This window comes from Hippocampus guttulatus, chromosome 6 (assembly GCF_054856545.1).
Source record: "Hippocampus guttulatus isolate MCC_2025c chromosome 6, RoL_Hgut_1.0, whole genome shotgun sequence".
Lineage (NCBI taxonomy): Eukaryota > Metazoa > Chordata > Actinopteri > Syngnathiformes > Syngnathidae > Hippocampus > Hippocampus guttulatus.
This window is the reverse complement of record NC_141266.1, coordinates 20,413,825-20,432,442: the sequence shown is the minus strand read 5'-3', so window position 1 is coordinate 20,432,442 and position 18,618 is coordinate 20,413,825. Positions and strand designations below refer to the sequence as shown.

General features: G+C 41.1%; 4 protein-coding genes across 4 annotated transcripts in view; 2 read left to right on the top strand and 2 right to left on the bottom strand.

The window, feature by feature from the left end:
* Positions 1-1,447: 1,447 nt before the first annotated feature.
* Positions 1,448-2,682, bottom strand: LOC147204047 (transcription factor HES-2-like). The gene is made up of 3 exons (XM_086114380.1): positions 2,564-2,682; positions 2,342-2,446; positions 1,448-1,852 (listed from the first exon to the last, which is right to left on the bottom strand). The coding sequence occupies exons 1-3, from the start codon at positions 2,606-2,608 to the stop codon at positions 1,448-1,450; spliced, it is 555 nt and encodes a 184-aa protein (XP_085970506.1). The 5' UTR covers positions 2,609-2,682.
* Positions 2,683-6,156: 3,474 nt separating this feature from the next.
* LOC147204046 (transcription factor HES-2-like) lies at positions 6,157-7,581 on the top strand. Its single transcript, XM_086112655.1, has 3 exons — positions 6,157-6,278; positions 6,380-6,466; positions 7,252-7,581. The coding sequence occupies exons 1-3, from the start codon at positions 6,234-6,236 to the stop codon at positions 7,579-7,581; spliced, it is 462 nt and encodes a 153-aa protein (XP_085968781.1). The 5' UTR covers positions 6,157-6,233.
* Positions 7,582-8,477: 896 nt separating this feature from the next.
* On the bottom strand, positions 8,478-16,115 carry rpp25l (ribonuclease P/MRP 25 subunit-like). Its single transcript, XM_086112654.1, has 3 exons — positions 15,774-16,115; positions 11,247-11,384; positions 8,478-10,280 (listed from the first exon to the last, which is right to left on the bottom strand). The coding sequence occupies exon 3, from the start codon at positions 10,278-10,280 to the stop codon at positions 9,669-9,671; it is 612 nt and encodes a 203-aa protein (XP_085968780.1). The 5' UTR covers positions 11,247-11,384; positions 15,774-16,115; the 3' UTR covers positions 8,478-9,668.
* Positions 13,754-18,618, top strand: part of col6a4a (collagen, type VI, alpha 4a) — a 33,480-nt gene continuing 28,615 nt past the window's right edge. Inside the window, exon 1 of the mRNA XM_086112649.1 lies at positions 13,754-13,776. The gene's annotated coding sequence lies outside the window, so the exon portion shown is untranslated. The remainder of the gene's footprint in view (positions 13,777-18,618) is intronic.

Genomic DNA, 18,618 nt, shown 5'->3' with positions numbered 1-18,618 from the left:
CACCATTTGCATCTGTGGCTGAATGTGTGGGAACCCCATCTTAGAACACACACACACAGACACACACACATCTATCTCAATGAACAGCTGTAAATACAAATCCAATTTAAATGAATATAAAGAAGTATCAACATTTTAATCTCCGACTTAAAAAAAAAGGAAAGAATGTTAGTCATACTTCCAATATCTCAGCAAATAATTTCTGTGATTTGTTTTGAAATACATGAAATATGCTTGAACAGCTGAGTCGGCGAAGTCCAAACAACTCCACGCTGGGAAATCATTTCAGCAACCAATTTTATTTGGCGGTTATCCGAGCCATTTTAAACGGTGTCAGGTGTCTGACGGAAATTTAACATGAGTTTACATGCCTATATTGTAAGAAATGATTCCAGTTTGTTTTAGTTCAGATCTTGAAAAGATTTCATTTTCTCCGCAGTTGTACAGGTTATAGTCACTTTAAACAGGGGGGGGGGGGGGTCTCATTTTTAAATATCAGAAAAACATGGCATTTGGACAAGGGTGTGTAAACTTTTTCCACTACATAGACCAAAGTGTCAAACTCAAGGCCTGGGGGCCAGATCCGGCCCCCAACCTCATTTTATGTGGCCCGCAAGAGCAAATCATGTGCATCAACTATCATGATTCTTGCTGAAATCTGTACTGAAATGTCAAAGTGTCGTGGGTAATAAATAATGAGATTTTCCACCCGCCCTCCGAAGGAACCCGTAACTCCGAAGTGGCCCGCAACAAAAAAATAGGTTTGACACCCCTGATATAGACCATATGTATTGGGACTGGTTTCATCTATGACTGATCTGTGCCTTTTAAAAGTGAAATTATTACTTGAATTTAACTTTGCCCACCATGGCGATAGTGTATGCATAGTAACTGCTTTGTGTCTCTGTTGGGACATCAAGACTAATTTAGTCACACTCCCGGAGAAAGTAAGAAGAAAACACACACACATGCCATTTGATTGAATTGGAATGTTTATTTATGGGAGGGGTGGGGTCGGACAACAACAATAGAGGCTCACCATAGGGAGACATGGATAATAAGTTAGTGTGCAAAATATACAAATTATATATTATCATGAGGAGGGATCACAGAGGTTGTTCATAACTCATGGACGTGAGGGTGGGGCCCCTCGTACTTTAAAGCAGCTGGAAATGAGACGGGACACTTGATTATGATCCACACTCCCGTTATTATGTGTGTGTGTGTGTGTGTGTGTGTGTGACAACTCACCTCTGAAGTGGACACATGGTGGGCGCCAGCATCCAGCTCCCCATCCCAAGCGGCACTATATCTACATCTATAGTGGGTCGAGTGGTTCACATATATACACAGCAGCGTACAAACGACGTCTTTAAACTATTTACACCATCAACTTGACAGATAATGTATACATAGGGAAGGGGCGGGGGGGTTCAAAGTTCATTGTTTAGGGCCACGGCCTCCACACACTGGGGCCAAGTGAGGGGCCCTCCGCCGGGGGGCTCTCCATGCACGTCCCCAGCCAATTTTGCCCCTGCGGGGGGGTTCTGGGGGACTGAGCCGCCGCTCGTCTGTTGTGCTTGGACTTGTGTCTCAGCACGTGGAGGATGGAGGAAGAAGAGGAGGATGAAGGTGAAAAGGAGCGTTGGATGAAGGAGTTATCCAAGGCGAGCCACAGGCTTTTGCCCTCGGGCCCCAGGAAGTGGGCGGCCCTTTGCAGGCAGGTGTGGAAGCCGTCTTGGAAGGAATGCTGCGGTGGTTGTTGGCCATTTGTTGCTTTGCTCGTATTGTGGAGGAACAGGACCGTGTGCTCCAAAATCTCGGTCTTCTCCACACGACGCTGCGCTGGACCCTATAGAGCAACACATGTACGTTCATTTATTACTGTTAATTTAATATCAGGTACACATTTTCAATGTTATGTCATCATTAGAGTGGAATCTATATCAGTTGATTTTGGGCAAAAGGCAGGGTACACTGATAGACAATCATTCCTATTAACACCTCTGCATAATATAGTCTTCAACATGAATGTTTCTTGGGATGTGGAAGCCGGGGCACCTGTAGAAAACCAACGTGAGATTTGAACTCGGAACATTGTGACTGTGAAGCAGATGTGCCAATCACTAGGTCACCTGCAGCCATTTTTTTGAAGAATGATGCTAATGTGCATGTTTTTGACCCTTGAAAGAGCACGGAGAACATGCAAACTCCACACAGGAGGGAAGGCCTGAAACGAGATTTGAACCCAGAACAGTGAGGTAGACGTGCTAATCACTAGGTCACCGCGCTGCCCTCAATATGACTCATTTGAGCTCATATTGGCTTTTTGTTTTTTTACCTGCTGCTCCTGTTGTTGTGGCTCTTGCATCAACATGCACCTCAAACGCTCCAGACTATGGTTCATTCTCTCACGTCGACGCTTCTCGACTTGGGATTTTATTAGCTGGAAAGCGTTTTAAAAAAATAATAAAAACAAGTCAACTCTTCTATATCCATACGAAACTAAACTCCTTCCTAACTACACGTAAATACTACATGATGAAAAAAAATGCCCTTTTACCTTTCTGTCGCGGTTTGGGTCCTCCGCATCCTGCATGAGCTTCATGATTCGATCTTTTTCCAACTGTGGACTTTCTCTGGTTTCCGGAAGTTCTCAGGAAAAGGATGCGAAGACAACTGGTTGCTGATTTTATATCCTCCCTCTCCTCTCTAGCCCCTCCCACTTCCCCCCCAACAGCCAATCACGTGGCAAATCCACATGGGTGTCATGTCGCCTCAGATTTGAGTTTTTAGATTGCATGTTATACTATAACAATTGAGCTACCGCTAATTATCTCACCATTCAGTGCAATAAATCCGCTTAATGGTTGAAGATGTACAAATAGATAATAAATTCAGATGTCCTTTGCGAAGTGCCCACGCAAACTCTGAAATGTTACCCCGGCCGATAGCAAGCTCAGGTCGGTCACATTCGCTGACACTGGCCCTTACAAACAAACTCTGGTTCTTTTTCGGCTCCTGAGCGAAGTACCCAAGTAAGCCAACTCGAATTGTTGGATCCCGCGAAAGTGCTCTCAGATCGAAACAGGCTCAACCAGACAATCTCTGGCTCTTTTTACACGTTACTTAAACTCCAGAGTGCGGGGCCCAAGCCTGCTTGGGATGTTGCCCGTCAGTCACCTCGAGTCGGACACACTCGTTGAGCTCGAACGTTGACATACGTGGGTTCTTTTTTTCATGTTCAGAGCGCAGTGCCCAGGCGTACTGTTTATTTATTTATTTCATATTTATGGTTAAGATCGGATGAAAATGTATTTTAACGTGTGGTAAGAAACATATTTTGTGCAGTAGAGCTCCCTGGCGAAGTGGCGTATTTTTAAAAATTGCTTTAAACGTCCCCTCAGGATGTTGGCCACCTCTGCTAAAATCGGCGACATCCTTAGTTAAACAGGTCATTCATTTCTACCCTTAAAATGAAATTATTAATAAATACGGACAATAATATCAGAGAATTAGAATTTTGGTTCGGGTTTTTTTGTGTATGTTCGGCGAAGTATTGCCATATGAAAGCGCGAGAGAATATTAAACATATATCAGATTTTTCAAGTAGCAAAGCAACCAAATAAATATTTGAGTATACAACCCAATTGAGATGAAGGTATATTTATCCCGTGCAAAACCTGATATTAATTCTTACACTATGACAAATAATTACTTCCAGGCGAACTGCAACAGGTTGCCTTCGTATTTGCCCCTTGCCGTGTGCATGCGGGATCACTTGAAACGAAGACGTTAGCATTCACACTTGCAAACCCACGCGTGCCATTTTGCATGTGTGCCGCGTGCTGGCGCGCCAAATTGTCCACGGGTGGGTGCGAAACCCTTTCAAGTGGACGCGCGACCGTGGGAGAGCGACGCCACTGTCGCAAAGACCCCCAAGGTGTGACAGTGGGAGAGTGACCAGCAGACGCTTCTCGCCAGGGGAAGTGTGACTGGTTCCCACTTGAATCGAAATGACGTGCACGCGTCATTCCACGGGGCGCCGCGCACTCATTTGCACGCGAAGGCAATAAGATTTATTAAGGAGAAACGTCACATGAATAAAAAATAAGTCGATTGATGTATCAATGTCCCGTATGTTGCACCATGACATGGTTTTGCAGATCACTGCAGTGACAGTGTATACAACATTTTACGTTTATGCATGGATTTTGGTTGCAATAATTTAATTTTAAAAAAGTTTTAAAGTATTATATTGAAAAATTACATGTAAAGACGAATCTAGACTTTCAGATGAATACAGTACAATACAGTAAAACACTTATACGAACAGCTTCTCCCACGTTAAACGTTAAAAGGAATGCTTAATTGAGAAACGAGCTCAACTGAGGTTCCCACACACTCACCGGCGGATGCAAATGGTGGCGGCAGTTGTCGAGAGCGTGTTGTAACCATCGAGTTTTTCTACACCTCTGAAAGGAAGTGGACAATGAAAGTGTGTCCTTGTGGGAAGGCCATTCGACGGCCCTTCTCATTCTTCAAGTGCAGGAAGCCATAAATGAAGTGCCATTCATTCAGCCTAGGTGTCGTGCCTAATGGCACGATGGCTCAAGTACGAAAAAGTCAAGTTGTTTGTGCATATATCAGTATTTTATAAATAAATAAAAATTGTTCCTCACGATCTTATTTAATCAAACCTTTTAAGCACCACCTATCAACACCAACGGCGAGTCTACGGTGATAATGCATTTAGTAGTTTTCGAACTTTTGGTCAAAATTGATTTGGAAGGAGGCAACCCAAGTTTTTTTTTTTTTGGTTGGCATGAGCAGCGGGTACTGCAGCCTATTAGAATATTAAAGAGAGAGAGGAAAAGACATCGAATTTGTGTGACAGTGTATGCAAACGAGGCCGATGTGAAGACAAACGTTACCTTCGGGGTGTGACGGTGGGAGAACGGAAAGCGGTCGCTTCTCGTCGTGGGCACAGGTGTGAGTGAACAAAGTGGAGCAATAGCTTAGTCGGTCACACGTTCATTCCTTCACACTTGTGAAAAGACAGCCACGCGTCAGTCTACGGGGCGCCGAGCTGCCATGTTCCCGAGCGAGGGCGATTGTCAATTACAATGCATCGGCTCACAGACGAATGTACAATACAAGTTTTCTACTTGGAATGATAACATATTATGAAACGTGACTAATGGATCATCATTCGTGTGTTTGAGAGCACAAACGCGTAAAATAAATGTTCTCTTGCCTCCCGTGGGGAAACGTGTCCAGCATTCATGCATATGTATTTGTGTGCACGTGTTTGCACTTTCGGTTGAGTGTATTCACGAAAGCCGTCCTTTTCGCTTTAATTACACGGTTTTATCAACATTTAGAAGTCTAGACTTGAAATGAAAGACCCAACACAGTAGATGTTCTATATTGCTTTTTTGTGAACATTAATTCAATAAAATTAAAATGTATGACTATGTGAGTTCACAAAAGATGCTTGATGCTGATGGTGTGTGGTCCACGTGTGTGTTTGGCTCACACTTTCGGGGCCAATTCACGAATCTATACATCTGCAAAAAGACAATCATGTGTCTTTCAAGACTTGAAAAGAAATACACTGTTGACAGTTGAGGGTCATTGAAGTGTCGTTTATGGTTGATATTAGGTGAGCGCAAAAAAGTTCCACGCAAAGCTTCAACTGTCGCGATATTCCTCTTTGAAGTGTGTTTTCACACAGTTAGTGTCTGGCCTTAGCCGGATGTTTGATGCCAGCGCACCCCCCCTCCCATACACGAGCTGTTCTCACCTCTTAAGGGGCGCGTGTCGCGTGAGTGGGGGTCTGTGCATTATGTCCACGTGCCCCTAGATTTTAAGGGTCCTGTCAGCGACAAAATGTGTGAAATATGGACGAATACGACGGCTATTAGAAGATGGCAGACTTGCACTACGGCATACAAATCTGAATTCGGATCAGGACGTTTGTCCACATTCAATCACTATTCACAAAGATTAAGGAACATGTTGCTAAATAACTTAGTCGCAATGTTAGAAAAATGTCAAACAAACATGTTAAGTGTTCCTTTTTTCAGAATGAATGCGGCGTTTTTTTGTGTGAATATGACACACAATCCGATCTGAAAGATGAGTGGGTGGGTGGAGCCTGTGGTGAGTTTTTATAGGTCAAGTGAAGCCTGAGGGACCACATCCCACTTTGACTTTGTTGGACTTCAGTCATGAAGATGCCTCAGCATTGTCAGCATGCAAACACAGACAGGAAGGTACGTGGCTCATTCATGATCATGATTATTGGAGAATGGAGATGTAAGGGAATCGTATTCATGATCATCCTGAAAATGTTGATACTGTTTGTCTTCCACAGAATTTAAAACCTCTGGTGGAAAGACGACGACGAGAAAGAATAAATAGAAGCTTGGAGAACCTCAAAACTCTTTTGCTTACACCACAAGTAAATATACCGCTTACATGAGACTTTTGTATGAGCTAGAGTTAATATGTACGTGAAAATTAAAGGTACATTCACCCTAAAGACATAATACCCTGCAAGATCAATCTACGCACATACACACAAACAAACGAACAAAAAAGCTCCACCAAGTTTCATTTTTTCATATTTTTTTAGCCTTGTCTTTGTTAATTTTTTATAACTGATATTATTAGGTATCGGCAGTTGTTGATTTTTTTAGTTGCATTCTTTTGTATTTTATTTTTTTATTATTTGGGGGAATTGTTAACCATTTTGATTTAAGTCTACCGTTACTGTATTTTCCGCGTCTTTTTTTGTATCGCAAAGTGTGGTATACGTCTCCCTCTAGTGGTAAGCAAGAGAATTACTGAAATAACGTTTTGTGAAGTGTTCTTTTTAAATCCAGTATAACACACTTCTGAAGTACAGTAGTTCAGTTGTATTTAAAATGTAATAATTCATTTCTATTTAATCCTTTATAAATGTCGGTCATTTCAATTCCGAAACTTGGATAGCCAAATATTTTTTGAGATGGTCTCAAAAGTTGACCTGTAAACATTAAAAGTAACTTTGTAGTACAAAGTGTAAGCATTTATTGTATAAAAAGTGAGGTTTAAAATCCGTTTAAATGCGTGTGTGTGTGCGTGCGTGTGTGTGCATCTAAAACGGTGTGTGCGTGTGTGTGTGTGTGTGTGTGTGTGTGTGTGTGTGTGTGTGTGTGTGTGTGTGTGTGTGTGTGTGTGTGCTGCTGCCTGGTGTTTTAACAGTTAGCTGGCGGGCGCAGGTTGGAGAAAGCAGAGATCCTGGAGCACACGGTCTTCTTCCTGCAGCAACACGCCAACAAAGGGCACACGAAGCAGGTGCCGCACTCCTACCATCATGGGTTTTCCTCCTGCCTGCAGAGGGCTGCCCACTTCCTACGATGCGAGGGCGAAGGTGTGGCCATCGCTGACTCTTCATCCTCCTCTTTTTCTTCATCGTCGTGCCCCCCTGGCTTCCCTCCGGCTCTCGGGGGTCCTTCCAGGAGCGTCGTTCGCAACACGACGCCCCAAAAGAGACCCATCACGGCGGGGAGCTTGTGGAGACCCTGGACCTGATTTCCAACATGAGGGGGACAATGTCAGTGCAATAGAATGTACAACTCCATATTTACTGTCATTTTATTAAGGACCGAAATCGACTGTGACGATGTTATTCAACGCATGTTTGCACCTTTAATTTATTTAAATGTCGTGTGTAAATAAACCAAATGGGGGGAAAAAATCACTTGTCATGTTCCAGTTCTATTGTTTCACATTTTTAAATGCTATGAAATAGACTGAAAGTGATCCATTCATAAAGCTGGTGGACGTACACAAGACATTTTTCAAATTGCATCGAATAAAACAATTTTAAAATATGTTTTCCACAATCACGGAAAAGGACACCATACTTCACTTTTCCAATTTCGTGTTCAAAATGCTGACACGTGCCAAAACACAGGTGTTTCACGCGAATGTTTGTTTAGGCTAATTTATTAAGTCATATAAATGGATGAAAATTACACCACACTTTTGCATATTCGTTACTTGTTTCAATAATACTGTACAGTAAATTTGAAAATAAAATGTCACGAAATGATACGAAGCGAAAAGTCGGTGGCAGCAATCAAAAGAAACGTGTGTTAAAAAAATCTTAAAAACTGACTTCTCTTCACACTTTCGTGCCGTCCTCGTTTACACTTCAATCCGCGGACACGAGTGTTTGCGTCAACGTGGGAAACGTCCCCTCGCTGCTCACACTTGTAAATGACATTTAACAGCTCGTAAACACGTCGTGGCTGGCTCTCACGAGTCAATAAAATTGATTAGTTTCTTATACGGCAGACGAGCAGCATAGACAAAAACATCACGAATGTACTTAACACATACGACACAAGAAATGTTTCGAGTATTTTCGACGTAAATTTAACCATATAAAATTTAAATTACTCATACCGTTTGGAAACGCTATATAAAGAAAGATATATTTTATTGTATGATTTGTTGTCCCAATCAATGGCCATACAGTACATTCAATGCCAATTTTGACACAGTTCACATTAATTTTATTCCTGACCTGCCTTCAGAGGTTTCTTGACTAATTTTCCTTACATAGTATTTACACTGAACTGCCCTTAACACATTTTCTGTGCTCTATTTGATTTCTTGTTCGTATTTTTAATGCAGATGGCATGATTTCATGATTCTTTCGCACACCACTAGAGGGAGCCCGCGCCGCGTATCAGTAGTTGTACGTACATGCATCACAACTCACTTCAATCCAAGCACTGCTGTAAATCAAATGAAAACAGAATACAATGATTTGCAAAACAAGTACAACATATATTTCATTGAATAAACTACAAAGACAAAATATTCAAACGGATAAACTTTGTTGTTTTTAGCAAATACTTTGGAATTTTATGGCTACAACACATGGCAAAAATAACTGCATAACACACAACTGGACTGGATAACTTTGTCTTTTAGCTTTGTATTTTAATGATTGTTGACACAAACTTGGAGTTGTACCAAAACGTTGTTGTACAATTACAAAAAGGCTTTCTCAACAATGACATATTCCACAGCTGCAGCTGTTGTGGAAGCGCTATATGAATCAGGATGTATTGTATTGTATTGTATATGGTGTATGTTGTTGTTTTAATCTGGTTTTCTTAGTCATGTGACGTTTACAAACTGAGCCGCGATTATTCATTTCCTTTGACCTGAGCAACAGTGCTATTTCCAGTCAACAGCAAGTGGCAAAATGGCCGCCCCAAGAGGTGGATAAAAACAGGCAGATTTTTCAGATTAATTTATATTCCGCAAATGCAATATTAGTCAGAATATCATGTTTAGATTAGTTGGGCCAAATAGAAATACGAACACCAAGTCTTTGAGTTGACCTCCCCATTAAGCTTAATGCCGCCATCTATGGGTGGAGTGTCTGAAGCTCACTTGAATTAAATGTTGGCTTCCCAACACAAAAGAAAAACAAAACAAAAAAGTAAGGCGCAGTTCATGACTTGAAAAACGCATACGTTGGGGCACTTGTAAATCAAGGCACCACTGCATTTGCCCAAACTTCCTCAACTTAACTTCCTATAGAAACTTTCCACTCCTTTGCTATCTTATTCTAAACACACTCAACCCGTTGCTTTTTATCAGATGGATGCTTTCAAGTCTCGAGAACGTCCTGTGTTCCGCCCTCCACCCCTTCCTCTACCGCCGCCTCCGCCCCTCTTCCTCTTGTACGTTCCCACCTCCTCCTTATCATCACGAGTCCACAGGTTGTCGCAGCGTCCAGGCGCCTGGTACCCAGGCAGGCTGTGATCCAGAGGGTCCTTGGAAAGGAGAATCCAGATGACGGGCAGCTTCCTGCTAACGGTGATGCTGTCCAGTCCGACGGCCGGCTCCAGGGGATCCCACACGTCTGTCAGCGTAGAGCTGGCCAGCGAGGTCAGTTGATGGAGGCCCCGGACGCGTCGTTTAACCACTTCGGCGCATGTTATGGCTTTCGACACGCCCTTGCCGCTGGCCGTGAACACAAGCTGGCGGCAGAGGGGACGGCTGGGCGGATCCTCGTAGACATCGCCGTCTCCCTCGCCGCCGTCTTTGTCTACCTGCGGCTTGGCCTCTATGCGACTCAGGGCGTAGCGGAGCAAGTTGCGGATCTTACTGCCGTCTTTGACCCGCACCTCCGGCGTGTCAGGGACAAGGCTGAACGGACACACGGATGGCTGCTCTGTGCTGCGGCCTTTACTGTAATTCTCCATCTGCAAACATAAAGAAATGATTGAATATTATCCCATTTTAATTACAGTAAAAGTCAAGTCAATATTGTGTGCAATAATATGTTGAATGTGGTCCCACTAGTCTAAATATGGTATTCTGATTAAAACTGGTTTGGTGGAAAAAGGATGAGGCAGTTTTCAGCCATCCAGGGAAGCTGACTTTTCATGCATCACTGCCCCCTGCTGCTGACTGAAATTGATGTCAAAGTGCACTTCGGGTTCACATTGCCTACGCTGACAGTTGAGCCGTCTCACCTATATTGTGGGTTTGGTCACGTGAGATTCATAATTACAGTATTTTAATGACCACTGTCATTATATTTCAATTATTATATACAAAATTCCCATAGTTTACATGATGTGAAACTCAGTGCCATGTGTTAGATTATATCACCATGCTATTATTATGGTACAATATAATGGCTACACGATGGTACATGTTGTAGCATCATTGAGGAGTTTTTGATTGTTGTCATGTGACCAACTTCCTCACCTAAGGTTAAAATGAGCTCTTAATTGACTTGGTCCACTCAAGTTTGCACTTGATTTATTTATTTTTCTTTCTCAATTTAAATATGTGCACGCCGAATGGAAACCAGTGTCGTTGGTGTTGATAATGAATTTAATTTAGTCGTTTGATGAAGAGAATGTCACATTTAACGACGAAGATGGCAAAAGTGTGACACATTTGCAAGGGACATCGTCGGTAGCATGACTACAAAGCTAGTTTATACGGTATGTTTTTGTTTAGAGTAGACGAATAGCTAACTAACTTATGGCGTCACTTTTCTTTTATTTACAAAGGAACCAACGTGCGAGGCTATGCTAGTTTTCGCACAGGGGTCACTTGGAATTCCACTCGCCACTGTCACGAAAGCAACATCACACACACGCTCGCAAACGAGATACGCTTTGCCTGCTCGCGCTGTATGTGAAACTTTGACTTACTTGGGATCTTATTTTCGTTTTCTTTCTTCTCTTTTCCTTCACATGTTTGGTGTACTTCTCGTGCTGTCGTAAAGCAAAGACGAGTGTCGCAAACGGCTTCTCTGCGCCGGGGCGTTAGGAGGGGGCGTGGCTCTTTGCCTGCGTGCGAGAGAATGAATGAAAGATGATTATGTTGATAAAAGCGCGCAAGTCGTGGCTGGTACGTGTTGTTTCTGCGATTAACGTTTATGTACACAGGTTGGACAAACCACCCTTTGACTTTTTCTTCTTTTTGTGCATCTAGTCATTATTTTAGACCAAATAAGTCGATATTCGACGGGCTTTCACTTTGCAATAGGGGGAAATCTGAGATTTGGGAGGACTTTACTTTCTTTTTAAACAGTCTTACATAAACTACACACTTTAGACACATTTAAATGTAGTAAACATGCAAACCTTTTGATACACACTTTAATGCATTCCTTAGCACCTGTTCGTACTCTTGCTCGGAGTCATTCAAATAAGAAGTCAAGCGTGGTGGCTTCCAGCTGTTTATATTTCAACCCCACTTGAAGTGTATTGTAGAAAACATTTGCAGACATGAATTCAAAAATTTGGTTTGAAGTATTTAAAAATTCTGTCCGAAAATTCAGTCATGGCTTGAGCAACATGAAATGTTGTAGATTGATCGAGCACAAAAAAAGAGTCATGGCTTGAGCAACATGAAATGTTGTAGATTGATCGAGCACAAAAAAGCCTTTAGAGACCATCCCCCAAAAGACACTGAACGTCTGCAATTTTAATTTGAAGCAGCCATTTTATGCTGCGTTTTTGCCATCTCCATCTAACTCAAATGATAAATCCAAAACTACTATAGCTCTGGTTTGAATCATCCATTTTAGAATCCATTTGGCCGTTTCCAGAGGCCCTTTATGGACAAACTCGTCGTAAATATTTTGTGAGAGTGCTACCAAATTTGAACAGCGTAAAAGTGATAACTTTCACCCTGACGAGCGTGAGAGTGCGAGGAACTGTTTAGCACTGCTGGCAGCAGCTTCAATAGTTACATCCTGGCTCTGAGCAAGCCCCCCCCCTGCCCCTGTAATCATTGTGTTTATTATTCCTCTGGCAAATCAGTGATTGAATGAGTGAATGGTCGTTTGGAAGGGGGGGGGGGTCTCAACATGCCTGAAAGTTCTTTTTTTTTTGTTGCACTTTTTGTAAACACATGTATCCTAGTGAAAATGTACAGTTGGTAGTTTAGGGGTTTCCCAGCATGGTCTCCCCTGCCCCAAAATTCACTCATGAGTGCCGCCTAGAAAGTTAAAAAAGATTCCTCACCAATTGACATAGAATCGGAGGGGAGGACATGTCTATCTTAATAGGACACATGAGAAAGTCTCAGGCACCCATGCGTTAAAGCAAACAGGAAGTCGGCCATTTTGGTTAAAACACAGCTACTTTGGACAAATTGGTGTCAATGGTGTATTATGGAAAGTTTAAAAAATCAGCCCCCAAAACTAGTTTCACAGATGGACATGAAATTGGGTGGAGGTATCATGATAGCAGGACCCGCGAAAAAGTCTCAAGGATCCATGAGTGAAGTTGAACATCAAGTCGGCCATTTTGAGCTGAATCTGCTACAGTATTTGGGGTGAATTAGAGGACACATACTTTGAATTTCTATTCAGGATTTAGTCCAATCCACAATTGGAAGCAGGTTTGTAAAGACTTTACGGTAGTTCTTGTGTGGATCAACGCATCCAAACTATGGCCCGGGGCTATTCGCGGCCCACTACAAATTTCCAATGGCCCGTGACATGACACAAAAAAAAATACATTTGACATGGGCCACAAGGTTAGAAGTGAGGTTGTCAGAAAAACAGATGCCATTCCCACTAATAAATTTGTTTGTTGTACTATCAAATATTTCTTTATATTCAAAGATATAAATAAACCATTAACGATTAAAAGAATGGCACAATTTATCTTCGAAACACTGTAGTCAATGAAGATAATTCAACTTTAGAGGCAAAAATTATTTCTTCCACTTGGTGCTCGATGGCTGATTTATGAACACATCACATTGAAAAATGGTCCACTTACTACAATTTCTTTTTCTGGTTCTGAATGAGGAAATGGGATTCGGCTGCTACTAAGTGCAGATCTGGATCTACTCTGTGAGATAGCAACCTCGGCAACTTGGAAAAATCCTCAACTACTTGCCTCAAGAACTTTAACAGAAATCTGATGAAATTAACTAGAAAATACAAACAAAATATAATTGCTTTCTTGACTGACTTTAGCGTGTTTCAAAAAGGTGACAAATTTTAAAATTTCCCTTTCATCCTTCCATTTTTCTGTATGTGGCCACCAAATGAAAAAATTTGGACACCCCTGGTGTGTGTGCGTGTGTGTGTGTGTGTGTATGTGTGTGTGAAGGAGGGGGGTGGTCTTTGAGGGGCGTGTCCAGTCTGACCCAGCCTGCACCTCCCTACAAGGCCGTGGTAACGTTGCATTTGGCGTGCAGTGGACGTCCAAGCTGTGACTTGTAAGTGTCTCTCTTTTTCTCTTTTGGGTGTGCATGATTTAAATGTTGTGTGTGTGTGGATGAGGAAGAGGATGAAGGTCATAAATGAACTGAATGTAATGAAAAAAAAAAGCCTATCAGGTGCTTCACATGTGTACTTGTTTAAAGTGATAAAAACTGAGATTGAGTGTCTGAGCTAAACAAAAGACTTTATACACACATTTTAACATTTATTTATTGAGTTCAGATTGACATCCTGCAGCCAAAAGGATCATTCATTTCATCATACAACTCATCCCTATGAAACAAAATGGAACAAAAGTTCACAGCTCGGCCTGAAAATGCATTTAAGTCTTTCTTTGACGTGCTGAATTATTTCGTAATTGTGATTAAAAAAAATCTGCTTTGTGTTTACTTATAAACACTCTAGGCAAAAAAAAAAAAAAAAAAAGAATTCAAATGAATAACATCCATGCGCGCGCACACAGTGATGGATGGAATGTTTCTTTCATCACAAGTTCCAAGCATTTGAAATGTGTTTAATGTAAATATGATGATGAACATTGTTTTTGATGGTAAAAGCATTAAGTGCAACCATAAGAAAAAACAAAGTGGAACCAGTTTGTGTGTGTGTGTGTGTGTGTGTGTGTGGTGGTGGTAAGCAGGGGGGGGGGGGGTTGGTTGGTTGGGGGTGTTCTGACACAGCACCCCGCCCCACAGACCCCCACACGTCTGCAAATATTTGCGAGTTGGACTTTTATACCCATCTTGGGCAGCGTTTCATTTGCTGCATCAATGTTGTGTGGCTACAAACATAAACATTTCAAATGCCTTTCTAATTGTCTAATTAATTCATTGTATCCATTCATTGTTAATTACTGTATTTTATGCTGTAGAAGACACTTAAAACTGTAACGACATGATGTACCAGCATCAGAATTGAACTAAACTCTCTTTAAAAACAAGTCTCAAAAATAAAAGAATGTGCTCCTAAGCATACATTTGATCTTTTGCCACCATTTGTCTCAAATGAGGTTCCATAGTTTGAGGGGGCCAGTAAATTCCTGCTGGTGCAGCTCATATGTTTTCACTTCTACACGTTAAAATTTTATATACACGAGGTGCACATGCTTCACTTTTACATACAGTACATTACGTCAGAGTGAACGGCCTGGGGCCCACATGAATCTGGCCAACAAAAGGTTGCCATGATCAAGAGGCCAATTACAGTTGATGCATCATTGTATAGCCCCCCCCCCCCCCACAAGCCCTAAAATCTTGGCATTCAAATGTCTACATATGAAAAAACCCCCACTGTAAATACTTATTTCCTCTCCCCATTTCAATGAAAACAGAAGGAGTTTTCACTTTTTGGAAAAAAAAAAAGACACTCACTATCACTGGAAAGCAAAAAATGCACAAACCCCAGGAAGTTTGTGTCAAGGTTATTCTAGGTAATAAAAATGAACGCAGACAAAACGGCAGTAGGAAAAAAAAAACATTTCCGACAACTGAAATAGAAATAAAAATGGGAGCCAAACAAAAGTGACTTATTGACATATTTATTATGACTAAATAAATAAATAAACAAAAGTAACAGAACTGTTCTCAAACGAATTAAAATTAAATGAATTTGAAAAACGAAAAGCTAAAATGAAAGAAAAGCTTCCACATATGCAAAAAAAAAAGGTGCCTCCCATACAACATGGGACAACATCACTTCAACTATAAAAGGGACCTTCTGTCATGTAGAACAGGGGTCTCCAACCTTTTTTGCCCCACGGACCGGTTTATGTCAGACAATATTTTCAGGGACCGGCATTTAAGGTGTGGCGGAAATGATACAACAAAATAATATGGTATGAGCTGCATGAAAACTGTGGCGTTTTCGAAATATAATAACAATAAACACAAGGAGCGTATAATCTGGCCGCAACACTCTGATCGCGATGGTAATGTTTAATGCCTTCAAAATACGATACAATGCAAATTCAAAGTGCATTAAAATGACGACTCACCACAGCCCCGAGCTTAATTTTCTGCAACCAGATGGTCCCATCTCGTGGTAATAGGAGACAATGACACTTCAAGTGTGTGTTTTATGTCCTGTCTACTTCGTAATTTTGTTTTAGTCGCCGTTGCTGCAGAAACCCCCCATCTCACACAGGTAGCATGTCGGAAATAGCAACAGTGCTAATGTGGCGATCTCAGAAATTTCATCCATAACTTTAATCCAGTTGTCTCGAACGTCCTTTTAAGGCCGCCGTCATTTGTGATCTCCAGCAGTTTTTTGACAACATTTTTTAACTCTTTTTTTTTTTAGCGTAATCGGTCACGTGACGCAGAAGCGTGGTTTGACGCGCGTCAAGTGTGACACAGACAGATGTAACGGAGAATCCGGTAATTTTTCAAAATAAAACATCTTTCGTATTCTGAAATAAATAAAACGGAATTAAGGCAAGTTCTTTCTGTGCGGCCCGGTACCAAATGCCCTGCGGATCGGTACCGGTCCGCGCACCGGCGGTTGGGGACCGCTGATGTAGAAGACAGCATATGAAATGTTATTATTGTTGTAATAAATAGTTTTTTATTAAATTTAATTGCTCAGCGTGTTTCCAATTCCAGTAAAAACAAGACGTACCCACATGACAACAAACCATCGCTTTAAGTATTTTTCAATGATGACCAGATGAAACTTTTCAAACGCTCCAAATCAAACAACAACAAAAAAACTTGAGGTTTTTTTGTTGTTGTTTGAACATGCACAGACTAAATATTTTGTCAAATGTAAATAGACCACACACAGGCAAACGCGCACACAAACATGTACAAGAGCTTCGACTTGATAAAGGGACAGCTCTCTTTCCATTTAATCTGTCCGATCCAAAAGAAAAGTTATTTTTACTTAAATTAGTATTGTTAACTTCACCAATTCATGCTTTACAATATGGATGAATAAATACTGCATTGTTACATTACATTTCTACATATATTCTATGTAAAAAAAACAACAAAACAACAATATCGGTTTTATGTTTAATATTTTGTGAATTTACTGTACATAGATAAATGACTATTGAATTGTTAAGCTTTTTTTTGGGTTCATCTGAAGTGTATTTATTTTGGATGTGCTACTATTTGGGTTGATTTGTGAATGGTTGTTCATCTAATGGAATAATCTTTTAAAAAAATAAGTCGTTATGAATATATTGTCACCTTCTGGCACCTGACAAATACCCCCAGTGACCAAAAAACAAACAAACAAAAATCCTAACAAAACGACAATGAACCAAATAAAAACTAATCACAACTATCAAAATAATTGAAAATTACTTCAAACTAATTGAATTGTGAAAACAAAAATAACAGTAATGTTGTGGAGGTGCCTCCCATGCATTAGGGGGCGACGTCATGTTTTATAAAATAAATAAAAGCGTTACGGCGTCCCGCGAGGGATAAAAAGATTTTTTTAAAATAGTTTTTTTCTTTTTTCTGTGGATGTTTGCTCAGCTCATCGTGTGCCCTGCCACTGGCTGGTGACCAGTTCAGGTTGTCGTCTGTCTTTCACCCAAAGTCTGTTGCGATAGGCTCCGGTATACTGTATACAAATTCGGCAATTTTATATTTATATAATTTTCACAGTCCTCCCAGGCTCCGACAAAAAAAAAAAAAAGAAGAAATTGTTACCCTGCTCTTTGCTTTCATGTCGCAGTTGACTCTGTAGCTTCTCAGAACGATAACGTAACATAAATATTATCTTAGAAAAAAAAAAAGAAAAATACCGTGAAGTTGGTGTCCATTCAAAGTGGGCGGGGCATGTTGATGTTGTTTTTATTTTTTGGGGTATCTTTGGCCAAATTCCGCCCGGCTTCCTGCACTCTCGAAACCCAAGAAGAGGAATTTCCTGGAGATGTTCTATCGAGAAGGTTCTGAAGGCCCCAGCAGGAATGTGGCCGTTGTTGGCGTTGACGTTGACCAAATAAGGCAAAGCAGGCCGAGCAGGAAGAAACGTGTGTGGACACGTCTTGGCTAAGTGACCAACCAACATTCTCGTCAGCAGCCATTAGTCGGATCCACAGTGATTTAGATTAGGAATAAACTTTAGTTCACCAAATTCATCAATCAGGAAGTAAAGACAAAACTTTTTTTTTTTTTTTACTTTTGGAAAAAACGAACCATCATTTATAAATGGTGTGGACGAGCTTTACTAAAATAATGATTCGCTTCCAAAGTACTGCACATAAAAGTGAAATAAAAATGATTCCCAACTACAAGTTCATAAACAAACGGTTCTTAAAGACTACATGCAAATGCACTGCACTAAAAAGTTAAATACAACTGAACTGTACTTAGGCGGTATCACTCGAGGGAGCTCGCATACCACGCTTTGAGAATCCCAAAACTAAAAGTCGACGTTTACAGGTAGCGTGTAGAACGGGGCCTCGAGGTGGGGCTGTCACTTTAGAGTGCTTCATTGTCGGGAGTGAGTGCTTGCATGTCAAGGCGACAAGATGGCAGGGCGAGGTAATTAGTAATTTTTTTTTTTTACGTGCCTGCAGTTGTTTGGACATCGATTTTGCTCTGCTGTGGCTGCTTTAGAGTGCCTTGTTGTCGCACAGTCAGTGGACAAGGCCACAACGTCAAAGAGTGAAGAAAGTGACTTGATGTTTTATGATTATGAAGGCTGGTTTTATATATCTGGTGTTTTTTGTTTTTTAATTAATTTAATTTGACAAGGTTGTTAATGACTGTGGTGTGTCAAATTTATTTTCACTCTACAGGAACATTTTTGTCGTGTATTCCTATAAGATCAGTGTATTCATACTCATCATGTAGTCATAGTAATAATGTATGATCAATTAT